The sequence below is a fragment of the Ranitomeya imitator genome, chromosome 10 (genome assembly GCF_032444005.1).
Source record: "Ranitomeya imitator isolate aRanImi1 chromosome 10, aRanImi1.pri, whole genome shotgun sequence".
Lineage (NCBI taxonomy): Eukaryota > Metazoa > Chordata > Amphibia > Anura > Dendrobatidae > Ranitomeya > Ranitomeya imitator.
Genome location: NC_091291.1, coordinates 22,586,935 through 22,609,207, shown reverse-complemented (window position 1 = coordinate 22,609,207; position 22,273 = coordinate 22,586,935). Strand labels below are relative to the sequence as shown.

At 49.0% G+C, this 22,273-nt stretch overlaps 1 protein-coding gene across 1 annotated transcript; it reads left to right on the top strand.

Annotated features, from left to right (window-relative positions):
- The first annotated feature begins 715 nt into the window (after positions 1 to 715).
- LOC138652292 (SLAM family member 8-like) lies at positions 716 to 20,570 on the top strand. The gene is made up of 7 exons (XM_069743080.1): positions 716 to 985; positions 6,254 to 6,568; positions 11,467 to 11,745; positions 17,564 to 17,692; positions 18,035 to 18,084; positions 18,163 to 18,261; positions 19,836 to 20,570. The coding sequence occupies exons 1-7, from the start codon at positions 772 to 774 to the stop codon at positions 19,926 to 19,928; spliced, it is 1,179 nt and encodes a 392-aa protein (XP_069599181.1). The 5' UTR covers positions 716 to 771; the 3' UTR covers positions 19,929 to 20,570.
- Positions 20,571 to 22,273: the final 1,703 nt, after the last annotated feature.

The window sequence follows — 22,273 nt, the reverse complement described above, 5'->3', positions numbered from 1 at the left end:
CAGGGCCCTGGCAGTGCTCCTCCTGTTCCTCCTTGCACAAAGGCTGAGGTAGCGGTCCTGCTGCTGGGTTGTTGCCCTCCTACGGCCCCCTCCACATCTCCCTGTGTACTTGCTTGTCTCCTGGTAGCACCTCCAGCCTCTGGACACTACGCTGACAGACACAGCAAACCTTCTTGCCACCGCTCGCATTGATGTGCCATCCTGGATGAGCTGCACTACCTGAGACACTTGTGTGGGTTGTAGAGTCCGTCTCATGCTACCACGAGTGTGAAAGCACAACCAACATTCAAAAGTGACCAAAACATCAGCCAGAAAGCATTGGTACTGAGATGTGGTCTGTGGTCCCCACCTGCAGGACCACTCCTTTATTGAGGGTGACTTGATAATTGCCAATAATTTACATCTGTTGTCTATCCCATTTGCACAACAGCATGTGAAATTGATTGTCAATCAGTGTTGCTTCCTAATTGGACAGTTTGATTTCACAGAAGTTTGATCTAATTGGAGTTATATTCTGTTGTTTAAGTGTTCGCTTTATTTTTTTGAGCAGTGTATTTTACATTCTGCTACCACCTTACCCCAGGTACTGAATCCTGAACTAGATAAAGTGGATTTATTTGTCCCTTTAATGTAAATATTTACTGAACCATTTAGAATGCAACATTGTATCCAGTGTGTATGTGGTGGGAAGGAATGTATCACATGTGAGAGGCTTAGATACGCAGCGCAGCTCTGTAGTGTAAGGAGCGGAGCCGGGCACAGAGGTGTGTCATGTACCTGAGACAGGATCCGCTCTCCGCCCCTCACCCCCCCCCCCCCCCCTCCGTCTCTTACCTCTTCCAGGGGATAACAGGAAATGCACCTGTAGCCGGTGTCACCTGTGCGCAGGTATCGGAGCCGTCGTCTCATGTAGGTCTGATCCTATACAGGGATATGGCCGGCGGGGCCGCCCTGCTCCGCGCCCTGCTCCTGCTGGCACTCACTGGTAAGTGGCGGGCACATTGCTCTGCACTACTTGGCACTGGGACGTTTACAATAGAGGGCACCTTCCTCTAGTGTAGGAAAAGCCCAGAGGTGAGGGGCCTGAGCCCCCCATAGCTGTGTAAGAGGGGACGCCATAAGGGGCCCTATATGGAGAAAGACAGAAAACATTCTATCTACAGTATATATATATATCCATGGAAAGCCGGGCAACTATCCATAATAATACAATAAGAGAGAACATTACCGAAGAAATGTGAAATTATCTATTTATTATCTATCTATTATCTGTTATCTATCTATTATCTATCTATCTATTATTTATCTATCTATTATCTATCTATTATCTATCTATCTATTATTTATCTATCTATCTATTATCTATTTATTATCTATCTATTATCTATTTATTATCTATCTATTATCTATCTATCTGTTATCTATCTATCTATCTATTATCTATTATCTATCTATTATCTATCTGTTATCTATCTATCTATTATCTATCTATTATCTATCTATCTATATATTATCTATTATCTATCTATCTATTATCTATCTATCTATTATAATAATAATAATAATAATTTTATTTATATAGCGCCAACATATTCCGCAGCGCTTTACAAATTATAGAGGGGACTTGTACAGACAATAAACATTACATCATAACAGAAATACAGTTCAAAACAGATACCAAGAGGAGTGAGGGCCCTGCTGCTCGCAAGCTACAAACTATGAGGAAAAGGGGAGACACGAGAGGTGGATGGTAACAATTGCTTTAGTTATTCGGACCAGCTATAGTGTAAGGCTCAGGTGTTCATGTAAAGCTGCATGAACCAGTATCTATCTAATATCTATCTATCTATTATCTATCTATCTATCTATTATCTATCTATTATCTATCTATCTATATATTATCTATTATCTATCTATCTATTATCTATCTATCTATTATCTATCTATTATCTATCTATTATCTACTATCTATCTATTATCTATCTATTATCTATCTATCTATCTATCTATTATCTACTATCTATCTATTATCTATCTATTATCTATCTATTATCTATCTATCTATTATCTATTATCTATCTATCTATTATCTATCTATTATCTATCTATCTATCTATTATCTATCTATCTATCTATTATCTATCTATCTGTTATCTATCTATTATCTATCTATTATCTATCTATTATCTATCTAATATCTATCTATTATCTATCTATCTATTATCTATCTATCTATCTATTATCTATCTATTATCTATCTATTATCTATCAATCTATTATCTATCTATTATCTATCTATTATCTACTATCTATCTATCTATCTATCTATTATCTATCTATCTATCTATCTATCTATTATCTATCTATCTATCTATCTATTATCTATCTATCTATTATCTATCTATCTATTATCTATCTATTATCTATCTATTATCTATCTAATATCTATCTATCTATCTATCTATCATCTATCTAATATCTATCTATCTATCATCTATCTATTATCTATCTATTATCTATCTATCTATTATCTATCTATCTATCTATTATCTATCTATTATCTATCTATCTATTATCTATCTATCTATCTATTATCTATCTATCATTTATCTATCTATCTGTTATCTATCTATCTATCTATCATCTATCTATACATTATCTATCTATCTATTATCTATCTATTATCTATCTATCTATCTATCTGTTATCTATCTATCTATCTATTATCTATCTATTATCTATCTATCTATTATCTATCTATCTATTATCTATCCATTATCTATCTATCTATTATCTATCTATTATCTATCTATTATCCATAATAATATCATGAGGGTTAAATGGTTACAGTAAGAGAGAACATTACCGAAGAAATGTGAAATTATCTATCTGTTATCTATCCTTCTATCATATATATTATCTATCCATTGTCTATCTATTATCTATCTATCATCTATCTATCTATTTATCTCTCTATTATCTATTATCTATCTATTATCTATCTATCATCTATTTATCTATTATTTATCTATCTATCTATCTATTATCTAGCTATCTATTATCTATCTATCTATTATTTATCTATCTATTATCTATCTATTATCTATCTATCTATCCGTCTATTATCTATCTATCATCTATCTATCTATCTATTATCTATCTATTATCTATCTATTATTTATCTATCTATCTATCATCTATCTATCTATCTATCTATCTATTATCTATCTATCTATCTATCTATCTATTATCTATCTATCTATTATCTATCTATCTATTATCTATCTATCTATCTATCTATCTATCTATTATCTATCTATCTACCTATCTATCTATTATCTATCTATCATCTATCTTTCCATTCTTCCTCATTTCTCCTTTCATCAGCTGTGACATAACCTTGTGTCTGCGGATTTCTTAGCTCCGTCATTGTCGTCATCTATCGGATTCTTTGCAGTTGATCATTTTCATGGAGGGATCGGTTGGTTTTTGGGCGATGAGTCAGGTCCGACGATAGATGAGGGCGTATTCAGACTCCGTGATTTCGCTCGGCCATACGTCTGTGTTTCCATTTATAGGTAACATTTCACGAGATTCTGTCGGCGGTCCGACCTGCTGATCATAGACACTAAGGCGACTTTCACACTTCTGTCTTTACAAAGACGTCAGAATGCGTCGTTCTGTGCAAAAATCGCATCATGCGAACTTGCCCGCAGGCTGCGTTTTTTGCACATAGACTTGTATTAGCGACGCATCGCGATGTATGGACACACGTTCCCTACGTCGTGCACTGGATGCGTCGATAATTGGCGCACCGTCGTCACAAAAAACGTTCAATGTAACTTTTTTTGTGCGACGCGTCCGCCATTTTCGACCGCGCATGCGCGGCCGGAACTCCGCCCCCGCCTCCTCGGAACTCATAATGGGCAGCAGATGCATCTGAAAAGTGCATCCGCTGCCCACGTTGTGCACTATTTGCACAACGTCCGTCGGTACGTCGGACTGACGGAAATGAGAAAGAGGTGTCTGCTTACTGATGGTTTCCATCACTCATATTCACCATGTCTCTCAGCCAAAACACAGAACATCAAATAACAGGTCAGTGCTTCCCAACTTCTCAGGAGCCTGTCGCTTTAACCGCACCTGTCGCTTTAACCGCACCTGCCATTTACCCAGGGTAAAAGATTGTAAGGAAAGTGTGTTCTTACTGCTCTCATTCCCACAGCAAGACGAAACTGCTTCTGGTGCATACACCAGTCTAATATGTCCAGAAATTCTCCTGATTCTTATGTTGTTATTCAGTGGGTACTTCAGCGACATCAGCTTTTTACCCGCACTATAGGAGCTGGAACTTACTTTTCGCTCAACCAGCACTATAAGATCTGGAACTTACTTTTCCATCTACCAGCACTATAGGAGCTGGAACTTACTTTTCGCTCAACCAGCACTATAAGATCTGGAACTTACTTTTCCATCTACCAGCACTATAGGAGCTGGAACTTACTTTTCGCTCAACCAGCACTATAAGATCTGGAACTTACTTTTCCATCTACCAGCACTATAGGAGCTGGAACATTCTTTTCGCTCTACCCGCACTATAAGAGCTGGAACTTACTTTTCGCTCTACCAGCACTATAGGAGCTGGAACTTACTTTTCGCTCTACCAGCACTATAAGAGCTGGAACTTACTTTTCGCTCAACCAGCACTATAAGATCTGGAACTTACTTTTCCATCTACCAGAACTATAGGAGCTGGAACTTACTTTTCCATCTACCAGCACTATAGGAGCTGGAACTTACTTTTCGCTCTACCCGCACTATAAGAGCTGGAACTTACTTTTCGCTCTACCAGCACTATAGGAGCTGGAACTTACTTTTCCATCTACCAGCACTATAGAAGCTGGAACTTACTTTTCGCTCTACCTGCACTATAAGAGCTGGAACTTACTTTTCGCTCTACCAGCACTATAGGAGCTGGAACTTAATTTTCCATCTACCCGCACTATAAGAGCTGGAACTTACTTTTCGCTCTACCAGCACTATAAGATCTGGAACTTACTTTTCCATCTACCAGAACTATAGGAGCTGGAACTTAATTTTCCATCTACCCGCACTATAGGAGCTGGAACATTCTTTTCGCTCTACCCGCACTATAAGAGCTGGAACTTACTTTTCGCTCTACCAGCACTATAGGAGCTGGAACTTACTTTTCCATCTACCAGCACTATAGAAGCTGGAACTTACTTTTCGCTCTACCTGCACTATAAGAGCTGGAACTTACTTTTCGCTCTACCAGCACTATAGGAGCTGGAACTTACTTTTCGCTCTACCAGCACTATAGGAGCTGGAACTTACTTTTCGCTCTAACAGCACTATAGGAGCAGGAACTTACTTTTCGCTCTACCTGCACTATAAGAGCTGGAACTTACTTTTCGCTCTACCAGCACTATAGGAGCTGGAACTTACTTTTCGCTCTACCAGCACTATAGGAGCTGGAACTTACTTTTCGCTCTAACAGCACTATAGGAGCTGGAACTTAATTTTCCATCTACCCGCACTATAGGAGCTGGAACTTACTTTTCGCTCTACCAGCACTATAGGAGCTGGAACTTACTTTTCGCTCTACCAGCACTATAGGAGCTGGAACTTACTTTTCGCTCTACCAGCACTATAGGAGCTGGAACTTACTTTTCGCTCTACCAGCACTATAGGAGCTGGAACCTACTTTTCGCTCTACCAGCACTATAGGAGCTGGAACCTACTTTTCGCTCTACCAGCACTATAAGAGCTGGAACTTAATTTTCCATCTACCCGCACTATAGGAGCTGGAACTTACTTTTCGCTCTACCAGCACTATAGGAGCTGGAACTTACTTTTCGCTCTACCAGCACTATAGGAGCTGGAACTTACTTTTCGCTCTACCAGCACTATAGGAGCTGGAACATACTTTTCCATCTAGCAGCACTATAGGAGCTGGAACTTACTTTTCGCTCTACCAGCACTATAGGAGCTGGAACCTACTTTATCCTCACTTCTCAGCATGCATTCTTTGCCCTGAACCAAAAGCGATCCCTTATGTTATACAGGTAAGCAGCTTGTAAGACAGGAGAACAAGAGCATAGGGACAAAGACCCACATTTTTGTAATCTGTTTAGTTGTCTCTGCTGATAGACTGATTGCACTTGACAACAGACAGTGGACAGTAAGTTATTATACAGGATAACTGATCCTCCTCCGTCATGTTATTCTACAGGTACCGGAGCGGCTATACCGGTGCAGACCAATTCCTCCAGCAATTTCCTGGTCGGGGAAAACATCAGTTTGTTCATCTCATACACATATACTTCAGACGCCTCGATCAGCTGGTTTAAAGATGACGTCCTGCTGGTCAAATGGGATAAAAACGGTTTTACTGCAGCTCCCACAATCCAAGATCGACTGGAAATCATTGGGAACGGATCCCTGGTCATAACGAACAGCATCAAGAGCGACACCGGAAATTACACGGTCAGCGTGGAGTCGTTCACAGATAAGACCAGCACGCTGACGTTCCCTGTGAAAATCTACGGTCAGTCCAACAGTTAATTATAGAAATACTGCAGATGATAATAATAATATATTATTATATAGAATTGAGTATTTTTCCCCAAGATCTCTGCTTGTTGTCAGTGAATGGGATGGAAACGCCGCTAGCACTTCTCTCTGCCGCTTGTTGATGTTCCCGGCTGATACATTGTAGCCAATTATTATTATTATTATCTGTTCAATGATCTCCCTGGATCCAGTAAATACAAATTATGTTTTTTTGGCCTCTGGATAAAAATAATTTAAAAAGCTGCAAATATACTGAAAGATAAAAGTTTCTTAGAACATTTTAGAACTTTTTACTATACAATATTTCATTCTTGTGTATTCCTGGCTGTAAGAATAGCTTTATCTCCTGTGCCCCCATGACAACACTCCCTGCCCTATCACCTCCTGTGCCCCTATGACAACACTCCCTGCACTATCACCTCCTGTGCCCCTATGACAACACTCCCTGCCCCATCACCTCCTGTGCCCCTATGACAACACTCCCTGCCCTATCACCTCCTGTGCCCCTATGACAACACTCCCTGCACTATCACCTCCTGTGCCCCTATGACAACACTCCCTGCCCCATCACCTCCTGTGCCCCTATGACAACACTCCCTGCCCCATCACCTCCTGTGCACCTATGACAACACTCCCTGCCCTATCACCTCCTGTGCCCCTATGGCAAAACTCCCTGCCCCATCACCTCCTGTGCCCCTATGACAACACTCCCTGCCCCATCACCTCCTGCGCCCCTATGACAACACTCCCTGCACTATCACCTCCTGTGCCCCTATGACAACACTCCCTGCACTATCACCTCCTGTGCCCCTATGACAACACTCCCTGCCCCATCACCTCCTGTGCCCCTATGACAACACTCCCTGCCCCATCACCTCCTGTGCACCTATGACAACACTCCCTGCCCTATCACCTCCTGTGCCCCTATGGCAAAACTCCCTGCCCCATCACCTCCTGTGCCCCTATGACAACACTCCCTGCCCCATCACCTCCTGCGCCCCTATGACAACACTCCCTGCCCCATCACCTTCTGCGCCCCTATGACAACACTCCCTGCCCCATCACCTCCTGTGCCCCTATGACAACACTCCCTGCACTATCACCTCCTGTGCCCCTATGACAACACTCCCTGCCCCATCACCTCCTGTGCCCCTATGACAACACTCCCTGCACTATCACCTCCTGTGCCCCTATGACAACACTCCCTGCCCCATCACCTCCTGTGCCCCTATGACAACACTCCCTGCACTATCACCTCCTGTGCCCCTATGACAACACTCCCTGCCCCATCACCTCCTGTGCCCCTATGACAACACTCCCTGCCCCATCACCTCCTGTGCCCCTATGACAACACTCCCTGCCCCATCACCTCCTGTGCCCCTATGACAACACTCCCTGCACTATCACCTCCTGTGCCCCTATGACAACACTCCCTGCCCCATCACCTCCTGTGCCCCTATGACAACACTCCCTGCCCCATCACCTCCTGTGCCCCTATGACAACACTCCCTGCCCCATCACCTCCTGTGCCCCTATGACAACACTCCCTGCCCTCTCACCTCCTGTGCCCCTATGACAACACTCCCTGCCCCATCACCTCCTGTGCCCTATGACAACACTCCCTGCCCTCTCACCTCCTGCGTCCCTATGACAACACTTCTTGCCCTATCACCTCCTGTGCCCCTATGACAACACTCCCTGCCCTCTCACCTTCTGCGCCCCTATGACAACACTCCCTGCCCTCTCACCTTCTGCGTCCCTATGACAACACTCCCTGCCCCATCACCTCCTGTGCCCCTATGATTACACTCCCTGCCCCATCACCTCCTGTGCCCCTATGACAACACTCCCTGCCCTTTCACCTCCTGTGCCTCTATGATAACACTCCCTGCACTATCACCTCCTGTGCCCCTATGATAACACTCCCTGCCCCATCACCTCCTGTGCCCCTATGATAACACTCCCTGCCCCATCACCTCCTGTGCCCCTATGATAACACTCCCTGCCCCATCACCTCCTGTGCCCCTATGATTACACTCCCTGCCCCATCACCTCCTGTGCCCCTATGACAACACTCCCTGCCCCATCACCTCCTGTGCCCCTATGACAACACTCCCTGCACTATCACCTCCTGTGCCCCTATGACAACACTCCCTGCCCCATCACCTCCTGTGCCCCTATGACAACACTCCCTGCACTATCACCTCCTGTGCCCCTATGACAACACTCCCTGCCCCATCACCTCCTGTGCCCCTATGACAACACTCCCTGCACTATCACCTCCTGTGCCCCTATGACAACACTCCCTGCCCCATCACCTCCTGTGCCCCTATGACAACACTCCCTGCCCCATCACCTCCTGTGCCCCTATGACAACACTCCCTGCCCCATCACCTCCTGTGCCCCTATGACAACACTCCCTGCCCTCTCACCTCCTGTGCCCCTATGACAACACTCCCTGCCCCATCACCTCCTGTGCCCTATGACAACACTCCCTGCCCTCTCACCTCCTGCGTCCCTATGACAACACTTCTTGCCCTATCACCTCCTGTGCCCCTATGACAACACTCCCTGCCCTCTCACCTTCTGCGCCCCTATGACAACACTCCCTGCCCTCTCACCTTCTGCGTCCCTATGACAACACTCCCTGCCCCATCACCTCCTGTGCCCCTATGATTACACTCCCTGCCCCATCACCTCCTGTGCCCCTATGACAACACTCCCTGCCCTTTCACCTCCTGTGCCCCTATGATAACACTCCCTGCACTATCACCTCCTGTGCCCCTATGATAACACTCCCTGCCCCATCACCTCCTGTGCCCCTATGATAACACTCCCTGCCCCATCACCTCCTGTGCCCCTATGATAACACTCCCTGCCCCATCACCTCCTGTGCCCCTATGATAACACTCCCTGCCCCATCACCTCCTGTGCCCCTATGATAACACTCCCTGCACTATCACCTCCTGTGCCCCTATGATAACACTCCCTGCCCCATCACCTCCTGTGCCCCTATGACAACACTCCCTGCCCTATCACCTCCTGCGTCCCTATGACAACACTCCCTGCCCTATCACCTCCTGTGCCCCTATGATAACACTTCTTGCCCTATCACCTCCTGTGCCCCTATGACAACACTCCCTGCCCTATCACCTCCTGTGCCCCTATGATAACACTTCTTGCCCTATCACCTCCTGTGCCCCTATGATAACACTCCCTGCCCCATCACCTCCTGTGCCCCTATGACAACACTCCCTGCCCTTTCACCTCCTGTGCCCCTATGATAACACTCCCTGCACTATCACCTCCTGTGCCCCTATGATAACACTCCCTGCCCCATCACCTCCTGTGCCCCTATGACAACACTCCCTGCCCCATCACCTCCTGCGCCCCTATGACAACACTCCCTGCCCCATCACCTCCTGTGCCCCTATGATAACACTCCCTGCCCCATCACCTCCTGTGCCCCTATGACAACACTCCCTGCCCCATCACCTCCTGCGCCCCTATGATAACACTCCCTGCACTATCACCTCCTGTGCCCCTATGATAACACTCCCTGCCCCATCACCTCCTGTGCCCCTATGACAACACTCCCTGCCCCATCACCTCCTGCGCCCCTATGACAACACTCCCTGCCCCATCACCTCCTGTGCCCCTATGATAACACTCCCTGCCCCATCACCTCCTGTGCCCCTATGACAACACTCCCTGCCCTATCACCTCCTGTGCCCCTATGATAACACTCCCTGCCCCATCACCTCCTGTGCCCCTATGACAACACTCCCTGCCCTTTCACCTCCTGTGCCCCTATGATAACACTCCCTGCACTATCACCTCCTGTGCCCCTATGATAACACTCCCTGCCCCATCACCTCCTGTGCCCCTATGACAACACTCCCTGCCCCATCACCTCCTGCGCCACCATGACAACACTCCCTGCCCTATCACCTCCTGCGTCCCTATGACAACACTCCCTGCCCTATCACCTCCTGTGCCCCTATGATAACACTTCTTGCCCTATCACCTCCTGTGCCCCTATGACAACACTCCCTGCCCTATCACTTCCTGTGCCCCTATGACAACACTCCCTGCCCTATCACCTCCTGTGCCCCTATGATAACACTCCCTGCCCTATCACCTCCTGTGCCCCTATGATAACACTTCTTGCCCTATCACCTCCTGTGCCCCTATGACAACACTCCCTGCCCTATCACCTCCTGTGCCCCTATGATAACACTTCTTGCCCTATCACCTCCTGTGCCCCTATGATAACACTCCCTGCCCCATCACCTCCTGTGCCCCTATGACAACACTCCCTGCCCTTTCACCTCCTGTGCCCCTATGATAACACTCCCTGCACTATCACCTCCTGTGCCCCTATGATAACACTCCCTGCCCCATCACCTCCTGTGCCCCTATGACAACACTCCCTGCCCCATCACCTCCTGCGCCCCTATGACAACACTCCCTGCCCTATCACCTCCTGTGCCCCTATGATAACACTCCCTGCCCTATCACCTCCTGTGCCCCTATGACAACACTCCCTGCCCCATCACCTCCTGTGCCCCTATGACAACACTCCCTGCCCTATCACCTCCTGTGCCCCTATGATAACACTCCCTGCCCTATCACCTCCTGTGCCCCTATGATAACACTTCTTGCCCTATCACCTCCTGTGCCCCCATGACAACACTCCCGTCCCTATAATCTGAAAACTATGGGGTTATGTAGGGAAATCTTTCTCTTACAGCTCAGCCTTTATGTCAATGCACCAGGTGGATCAGGATGAACATGCACTGTGATAGATGGCTGCACTGGTGGGACTCTCTATGTGATTTATTGTAATTTCCTCTTCTGATGCCCCCACAGATCCGGTGAGAAATGTGTCGGTGCTGCAGTCTCCGGTGGCCGCAGATGAGGGCACCCCGGTAGTGAATCTGAGCTGCAGCGCGGTCAGTGACGAGGTGAACTACACGTGGACCCGAGAGGGGGCGTCACTACCGGGCGGCGGCGGCGGCTACGTCACACTAGAGAACGGGCGGACGCTGCAGATTAACGCTCCGAACCGGACGCACAACGGAAACTACTCCTGCAACGTGTCCAATCCTGTGCAGTGGAAAACCGCAACACGGACACTGAACATCTCATGTAGGTGAACACCTGGGGGTCCAACAGGCAAAGGGTGGTCCTGACCACCTCCACTGCCAGCTGCGCATGAAACGGCAAGGAGGTCGCCAACAAACCAGACCCCTCCTGTATACGGACCCCAGACCAGACCCCTCCTGTATACGGATCCCAGACCAGACCCCTCCTGTATACGGACCCCAGACCAGACCCCTCCTGTATACAGACCCCAGACCAAACCCCTCCTGTATACAGACCCCAGACCAGACCCCTCCTGTATACGGACCCCAGACCAGACCCCTCCTGTATACGGACCCCACACCAGACCCCTCCTGTATACAGACCCCAGACCAGACCCCTCCTGTATACAGACCCCAGACCCCTCCTGCATACGGACCCCAGACCAGACCCCTCCTGTATACAGACCCCAGACCAGACCCCTCCTGTATACGGATCCCAGACCAGACCCCTCCTGTATACGGACCCCAGACCAGACCCCTCCTGTATACGGACCCCAGACCAGACCCCTCCTGTATACAGACCCCAGACCAAACCCCTCCTGTATACGGACCCCAGACCAGACCCCTCCTGTATACGGACCCCAGACCAGACCCCTCCTGTATACGGACCCCACACCAGACCCCTCCTGTATACAGACCCCAGACCCCTCCTGCATACGGACCCCAGACCAGACCCCTCCTGTATACAGACCCCAGACCAGACCCTTCCTAAATACAGAACCCAGACCAGACGCCTCCTGTATATACAGACACCAGTCCAGACGCCTCCTGTATATACAGACCCCAGACCAGACGCCTCCTGTATATACAGACCCCAGACCAGACGCCTCCTGTATATACAGACCCCAGACCAGACGCTTCCTGTATATACAGACCCCAGACCAGACGCTTCCTGTATATACAGACCCCAGACCAGACCCCTCCTGTATACAGACCCCAGACCAGACCCTTCCTAAATACAGAACCCAGACCAGACGCCTCCTGTATATACAGACCCCAGACCAGACGCCTCCTGTATATACAGACCCCAGACCAGACGCTTCCTGTATATACAGACCCCAGACCAGACGCTTCCTGTATATACAGACCCCAGACCAGACCCCTCCTGTATACGGACCCCAGACCAGACCCCTCCTGTATACGGACCCCACACCAGACCCCTCCTGTATACGGACCCCAGACCAGACCCCTCCTGTATACAGACCCCAGACCAGACCCCTCCTGTATACAGACCCCAGACCAGACCCCTACTGTATACGGACCCCAGACCAGACCCCTCCTGTATACGGACCCCACACCAGACCCCTCCTGTATACGGACCCCACACCAGACCCCTCCTGTATACAGACCCCAGACCAGACCCCTCCTGCATACGGACCCCAGACCAGACCCCTCCTGTATACAGACCCCAGACCAGACCCTTCCTAAATACAGAACCCAGACCAGACGCCTCCTGTATATACAGACACCAGTCCAGAATATTCCTGTATACAGACCCCAGACCAGACGCCTCCTGTATATACAGACCCCAGACCAGACGCCTCCTGTATATACAGACCCCAGACCAGATGCTTCCTGTATATACAGACCCCAGACCAGACACCTCCTGTATATACAGACCCCAGACCAGACCCCTCCTGTATACGGACCCCAGACCAGACCCCTCCTGCATACGGACCCCAGACCAGACCCCTCCTGTATACAGACCCCAGACCAGACCCTTCCTAAATACAGAACCCAGACCAGACGCCTCCTGTATATACAGACACCAGTCCAGAATATTCCTGTATACAGACCCCAGACCAGACGCCTCCTGTATATACAGATCCCAGACCAGACGCCTCCTGTATATACAGACCCCAGACCAGACGCTTCCTGTATATACAGACCCCAGACCAGACGCCTCCTGTATACGGACCCCAGACCAGATCCCTCCTGTATACGGACCCCAGACCAGACCCCTCCTGTATACGGACCCCAGACCAGACCCCTCCTGTATACGGACCCCAGACCAGACCCCTCCTGTATACGGACCCCAGACCAGACCCCTCCTGTATACGGACCCCACACCAGACCCCTCCTGTATACGGACCCCACACCAGACCCCTCCTGTATACGGACCCCACACCAGACCCCTCCTGTATACAGACCCCAGACCAGACCCCTCCTGCATACGGACCCCAGACCAGACCCCTCCTGTATACAGACCCCAGACCAGACCCTTCCTAAATACAGAACCCAGACCAGACGCCTCCTGTATATACAGACACCAGTCCAGAATATTCCTGTATACAGACCCCAGACGAGACGCCTCCTGTATATACAGACCCCAGACCAGACGCCTCCTGTATATACAGACCCCAGACCAGATGCTTCCTGTATATACAGACCCCAGACCAGACGCCTCCTGTATATACAGAACCCAGACCAGACCCCTCCTGCATACGGACCCCAGACCAGACCCCTCCTGTATACAGACCCCAGACCAGACCCTTCCTAAATACAGAACCCAGACCAGACGCCTCCTGTATATACAGACACCAGTCCAGAATATTCCTGTATACAGACCCCAGACCAGACGCCTCCTGTATATACAGACCCCAGACCAAACCCCTCCTGTATACAGACCCCAGACCAGACCCCTCCTGTATACGGACCCCAGACCAGACCCCTCCTGTATACGGACCCCACACCAGACCCCTCCTGTATACAGACCCCAGACCAGACCCCTCCTGTATACAGACCCCAGACCCCTCCTGCATACGGACCCCAGACCAGACCCCTCCTGTATACAGACCCCAGACCAGACCCCTCCTGTATACGGATCCCAGACCAGACCCCTCCTGTATACGGACCCCAGACCAGACCCCTCCTGTATACGGACCCCAGACCAGACCCCTCCTGTATACAGACCCCAGACCAAACCCCTCCTGTATACGGACCCCAGACCAGACCCCTCCTGTATACGGACCCCAGACCAGACCCCTCCTGTATACGGACCCCACACCAGACCCCTCCTGTATACAGACCCCAGACCCCTCCTGCATACGGACCCCAGACCAGACCCCTCCTGTATACAGACCCCAGACCAGACCCTTCCTAAATACAGAACCCAGACCAGACGCCTCCTGTATATACAGACACCAGTCCAGACGCCTCCTGTATATACAGACCCCAGACCAGACGCCTCCTGTATATACAGACCCCAGACCAGACGCCTCCTGTATATACAGACCCCAGACCAGACGCTTCCTGTATATACAGACCCCAGACCAGACGCTTCCTGTATATACAGACCCCAGACCAGACCCCTCCTGTATACAGACCCCAGACCAGACCCTTCCTAAATACAGAACCCAGACCAGACGCCTCCTGTATATACAGACACCAGTCCAGACGCCTCCTGTATATACAGACCCCAGACCAGACGCCTCCTGTATATACAGACCCCAGACCAGACGCTTCCTGTATATACAGACCCCAGACCAGACGCTTCCTGTATATACAGACCCCAGACCAGACGCTTCCTGTATATACAGACCCCAGACCAGACCCCTCCTGTATACGGACCCCAGACCAGACCCCTCCTGTATACGGACCCCACACCAGACCCCTCCTGTATACGGACCCCAGACCAGACCCCTCCTGTATACAGACCCCAGACCAGACCCCTCCTGTATACAGACCCCAGACCAGACCCCTACTGTATACGGACCCCAGACCAGACCCCTCCTGTATACGGACCCCACACCAGACCCCTCCTGTATACGGACCCCACACCAGACCCCTCCTGTATACAGACCCCAGACCAGACCCCTCCTGCATACGGACCCCAGACCAGACCCCTCCTGTATACAGACCCCAGACCAGACCCTTCCTAAATACAGAACCCAGACCAGACGCCTCCTGTATATACAGACACCAGTCCAGAATATTCCTGTATACAGACCCCAGACCAGACGCCTCCTGTATATACAGACCCCAGACCAGACGCCTCCTGTATATACAGACCCCAGACCAGATGCTTCCTGTATATACAGACCCCAGACCAGACACCTCCTGTATATACAGACCCCAGACCAGACCCCTCCTGTATACGGACCCCAGACCAGACCCCTCCTGCATACGGACCCCAGACCAGACCCCTCCTGTATACAGACCCCAGACCAGACCCTTCCTAAATACAGAACCCAGACCAGACGCCTCCTGTATATACAGACACCAGTCCAGAATATTCCTGTATACAGACCCCAGACCAGACGCCTCCTGTATATACAGATCCCAGACCAGACGCCTCCTGTATATACAGACCCCAGACCAGACGCTTCCTGTATATACAGACCCCAGACCAGACGCCTCCTGTATACGGACCCCAGACCAGATCCCTCCTGTATACGGACCCCAGACCAGACCCCTCCTGTATACGGACCCCAGACCAGACCCCTCCTGTATACGGACCCCAGACCAGACCCCTCCTGTATACGGACCCCAGACCAGACCCCTCCTGTATACGGACCCCACACCAGACCCCTCCTGTATACGGACCCCACACCAGACCCCTCCTGTATACGGACCCCACACCAGACCCCTCCTGTATACAGACCCCAGACCAGACCCCTCCTGCATACGGACCCCAGACCAGACCCCTCCTGTATACAGACCCCAGACCAGACCCTTCCTAAATACAGAACCCAGACCAGACGCCTCCTGTATATACAGACACCAGTCCAGAATATTCCTGTATACAGACCCCAGACGAGACGCCTCCTGTATATACAGACCCCAGACCAGACGCCTCCTGTATATACAGACCCCAGACCAGATGCTTCCTGTATATACAGACCCCAGACCAGACGCCTCCTGTATATACAGAACCCAGACCAGACCCCTCCTGCATACGGACCCCAGACCAGACCCCTCCTGTATACAGACCCCAGACCAGACCCTTCCTAAATACAGAACCCAGACCAGACGCCTCCTGTATATACAGACACCAGTCCAGAATATTCCTGTATACAGACCCCAGACCAGACGCCTCCTGTATATACAGACCCCAGACCAGACGCCTCCTGTATATACAGACCCCAGACCAGACCCCTCCTGTATACGGACCCCAGACCAGACCCCTCCTGTATACGGACCCCAGACCAGACCCCTCCTGTATACGGACCCCAGACCAGACCCCTCCTGTATACGGACCCCACACCAGACCCCTCCTGTATACAGACCCCAGACCAGACCCCTCCTGCATACGGACCCCAGACCAGACCCCTCCTGTATACAGACCCCAGACCAGACCCTTCCTAAATACAGAACCCAGACCAGACGCCTCCTGTATATACAGACACCAGTCCAGAATATTCCTGTATACAGACCCCAGACCAGACCCCTCCTGTATACGGACCCCAGACCAGACCCCTCCTGTATACAGACCCCAGACCAGACCCCTCCTGTATACGGACCCCAGGCCAGACGTCTCCTGTACAGACCGCATCCATTTTGGCAGCAAAAGGGGGTCTTGGAGATTTCCCATTTCTTCAAATTAAATAAAAATTACAATATATATATATATATCTTTAGCGTAAATAATCTCTCTTTTCTTTTGTTCTTTCTCTGTACCTTTTCCCTTCCTCATCTTCTGATTTAATCATCGTCTTCGCTTGTGTTTTCAGGATGAGCTGTCATTTTGAGCCTTTCCTTTTACTTTACAATAATTTATCGTTTTCTGTATTTTTCTTGTATTTGCAACTGAGCAGTAAATCGGCAGCGATCAGAGCGCAGGCGGAGAGCGCACACGCTGATTCCTTCTCTGTTCTCCGCAGACTCGGACCGTCCACTTCCGCTGAGCGCGGGCGCCATCGCCGGCATCGTGATCGGCTCAGTAGCCGGAGCGTTCCTGCTCATTGCCCTGATCGTCATTGTGATATTTTGTATACGGAAAAGAAGGAAAGGTGAGTCCACAAATAAATGGCGCCTGACATAAAGGCGGCGTGCGCCACATGGGTCTTAAAGGGAAAGTACCGGAGAGGGATCCCGGATTTAAAAAAAAACATGGCTGCCTTCTTCCATAAACTGTGGGTCTCTGGGTTATGTGCGGTATGGCAGCTCAGCTGTATTGAAGTGAATGGGTCGGAGCTGTAATACCCCATACAGCCACTGGGGGCTCTCTCCTCCTTTTTATAGAAAGGTGAGCTAATTCATTTCCCCACAGCGCCTCCGCAGGAGGAATGAAGTATTACACAGTTCCCAACCCCCCAAATAGCAGACCTCGCTAATGTTATTGTTTCCTTCAGGAAAAAAAGTGAAGAATCCGGGTGATCTGCATAAAGACGCTTTGCGCACGGTAAGTTGCCGCCAAGACGTCCGGTCTGTTTTTATCTCTTACACCTTCTGAGTTCCGCTTACTCTGCCTCTGCTTCAGGTGTCAGGAGCGACGTTGTCACCCGATGACCCAGCGTACTTCACCATGAACAACATCATGTACCGCAACTCGTCCATCTCCATGGGCTCCTACATCATGGTGAGTTCTGCCATTAAGCCTCCTTAGATTGACATCAGCTGCCAGAAGGGGAAGGAGACTGACTAGGAAAAATACCAGGGTCTATATTTATATAGGACACGGACTAGAGACCATAATGGAAACTATATTTATAGATGCCAGAAAGGGAACATACTGATAAGTATATTTACAACTACTTCCAAAAGGGGAAGGAGACTGACTGTGAACTATATATACATAACTGCCAGAGGGAGAAGGAGGCTGAGAAGAAAACCTGCTGGCGGCTATAATTAAAAATCCTGGAAGGGGAAATAGCCTGACTGGAGAACTTACTGAAGACCATGTTTACAACTGCTAGAAAGGAGGAGAGGCGAATAACTGGAAATCTTATGAGGGTTTATATTTAAAGCTACCAGCCGGAAAGGAGACTGACTGGGTGCCATATACATGGCTAACATAGGTGGAAAGTAATTGAATAGAGAACTTACTGAAGAATATATTACCAACTGCCAGAGGGAGAAGGAGACAGACTAAAGAATTTACTGGGGACTCTAAGTGCAGCTCCAGAGGGGGAAGGAGACTTACTAGAGAATTTACAGGAGTCTATAAGTGCAGGTGCCAGAGGGGAAACTAGACTGACTAGAGAATTTACTGACGACCCTAAGTGCAGCTGCCAGAGTTGGAGGAAATTAACTAGAGAATTTAGCAGGTACTATATTTACAACTGCCAGAAGGAGACTGACTACAGAATTTACCAGGGACTATATTTACAACTGCCAGAAGGAGAAGGAGACTGACTACAGAATTTACCAGGGACTATATTTACAACTGCCATAGGGGTGAGAAAATAAATGTGGAATTATGTGGAAGCTATGTTTACTACTTCCATAGGGCAAAGGAGACTGATTGTGAATCTACAACTAGAGAAGGGGGAGGACATTGCCAAAGGAACATACTGGGCACTATACATTCAATTGCAAGAAGGAGAAGGAGACTGATTGGAGAACTTAATGTGGAGTATATTTACAACTTCCCAGGGGAAGGGTAACTGACTACGAAACTTATGGGTAGGGGATAGCTTTATTAACAATCACCAGAAGGGAATAGAAACTTACTGAGAACCTACATGGGACTATATTTACAATTTCTACAATGGCTGGATGGCTTGGGAAGTTGATGTGGATTATTTTTGTAACGCGTCCATCGCTGTGGGCTCCTACATCATGGCGAGTTCTGATATTAAGCCTATTTAGATTGAGACCATTATTATAACACAGCTGCCAGAAGGGGAAGGAGACTGACTGACTAGGCAACTTACTGTGGATTATATTTACAACTGCAAGAGGGGGAAGGAGACTGACCAGGAAAAAATACTGTGGGATGGATTTATAAATGGCGAGGAGGGAAAGGAGACTGACTAGAGACCATAATGGAAGCTATGGTGTAATGAGGAGCATTCTCATGTGCTCAACCATTTTGTTTTTGATCCTTTTGTAATATTATTGTAAAGTACAGATGTAGAAAAGTTGCTCTTCGACTGTTTCCTTTCTGGACAATAATGGAACAATGTAACTTTATTCTTTTGTAATTTGCAGAATTCTGGAGATAACACATCTGAATATTTGCGAAATCCTTCACCCAACCCTCCACCGAGCGGACCCAAAGTCAAGCATGCCACACAAGTATAACAGCGACGGACTAAGAGGGGGCGTTTCTCAATGAAAGATGGAGGTGGAGAGCCAAAACCGGCTGATGGGAGCAAACCTGATCAATCCGATGGACCAGCGATGGACCTTCCATGGTCACTGATCTTCTCAGATGGCAGCTGATGATCTTCTCTCCAGATGGAACATCACGAAATCAAAAGTGTGGCCCTCGGTGCTTCCTCAATGTCTGCACATATTTTACTTTCCAAGCCCCTCTTCGCGCTACGGACCCTCCATTTCCCCTCTGCACCTATCTCCACCTCCATCTTTGCGGATATGAAGTATGAAGATATATGAAGGATGTGCTATGTATGATTGAATCTTCTGGGGACACCCAAGAGCTGACCACCTCGCTTGTCCTAGACCACCGGATATAGCGTCGTCATTCACTAGCCTCAGTGACCAACGTGGAGGACCAGTGGAAAATCCCCTTTAAAACCTGTGTTTGCCCCTAGGACTGTCCGTAAGGGTCCAGATTGATGCCAAACACAAAGATCTTACTGCTAGCTGCAATATACAAGAGATAATATATATAATCTTACAGAAGTTTATAAATATTGTATATCGGGAGGTTTTGGAATATATATTTTTATAATAGATCTTGAAATAAAAGCAAAAACTCTCTGCATTGTGTGCAGCGTCGGCCGGGAGTTTGGACCCATCAGGGAAAATCATATTCTCAGGGCCCACCATGCGTAAGGGGTCCTAACAGCAGAGTCTGTCCTTATCTGTGTCTCCCATCTTGTCAAGCTGATAATTGAGGAAAGAGCATTAATAGGAATGATCGTTCCCAACTATCGACCCTTCCAAAAAGTCCAGTAATCACCTGCAGACCAGAAAAACGCTCACTTATTTGTAAGCCTGCTTTGAAATCATCTTTCTCTGCAGCACATCATTTTGTATAGACAGTAAGTGAACTGATGCAAAGATTTGCCAGCCAGGGCCCACCTGAGGATCCTCCGGTCTTCTGGTGGGCCAGTCCAATGCTGGTGGCATTAACGTAGACTATAAGGCCCACCGGAGGATCTTCCAGTGGGCAAGTCCAATGCTGGTGGCATTAACACAGACTATAAGGCCCACCGGAGGATCTTCCAGTCTTCTGGTGGGCCAGTCCAAGGCTGGTGGCATTAACACATACCATGAGGCCCACCGGAAGATCCCCCAGTCTTCTAGTGGGCCAGTCCAATGTTGGTGGCATGAACTCAGACCATGAGGCCCACCGGAGGATCTTCCAGTCTTCTAGTGGGCCAGTCCATTGCTGGTGACATTAACGCAGACCATGAGGCCCAGAGGAGGATCCTCCAGTCTTCTGGTGGGCTATTCCATTGCTGGTGACATTAACGCAGACCATGAGGCCCACCGGAAGATCCCCCAGTCTTCTAGTGGGCCAGTCCAATGTTGGTGGCATGAACTCAGACCACGAGGCCCACCTGAGGATCCTCCAGTCTTCTAGTGGGCAAGTCCAATGCTGGTGACATTAACGCAGACCATGAGGTTCAGAGGAGGATTCTCCAGTCTTCTGGTGGCCCAGTCCATTGCTGGTGACATTAACGCAGACCAGGAGGCCCACCGGAGGATCCTCCAGTCTTCTGGTGGGCCAGTCCAACGCTGGTGGCATTAACACATACCATGAGGCCCACCAGAGGATCCCCCAGTCTTCTAGTGGGCCAGTCCAATGTTGGTGGCATGAACTCAGACCATGAGGCCCACCTGAGGATCCTCCAGTCTTCTAGTGGGCAAGTCCAATGCTGGTGACATTAACGCAAACCATGAGGCTCAGAGGAGGATTCTCCAGTCTTCTGGTGGCCCAGTCCATTGCTGGTGGCATTAACACATACCATGAGGCTCACCGGAGGATCTTCCAGTCTTCTAGTGGGCCAGTCCAATGCTGGTGGCATTAACGCAGACTATGAGGCCCAGAGGAGTATCCTCCAGTCTTCTGGTGGGCCAGTCCATTGCTGGTGACATTAACGCAGACCATGAGGCCCACCGGATGATCCTCCTGTCCTCTGTTGGGTCAGTCCAATGCTGGTGGCATTAATGCAGACTATGATGCCCATCGGAGGATCCTCCGCTCCTTTGGTGGACCAGTCCAATGTGGATTGTGTACATTGTAATCAACGAGTCAAAGGATTGCCTCCATCGTTCATAGGATGAGGATGAGCATGGGCACAACAGCTATATTTTCCTTTTAAACAAATATCGTTCCTTCTATCTTTGGCATCCATGAGAAGGTCTAGAAGTGATTCTGCCATCTCTTAGGGGGATGCTCTCTCTGATATATCACTGTGAACCTGCTGATTTTACATATAGATGAGGGATCGATT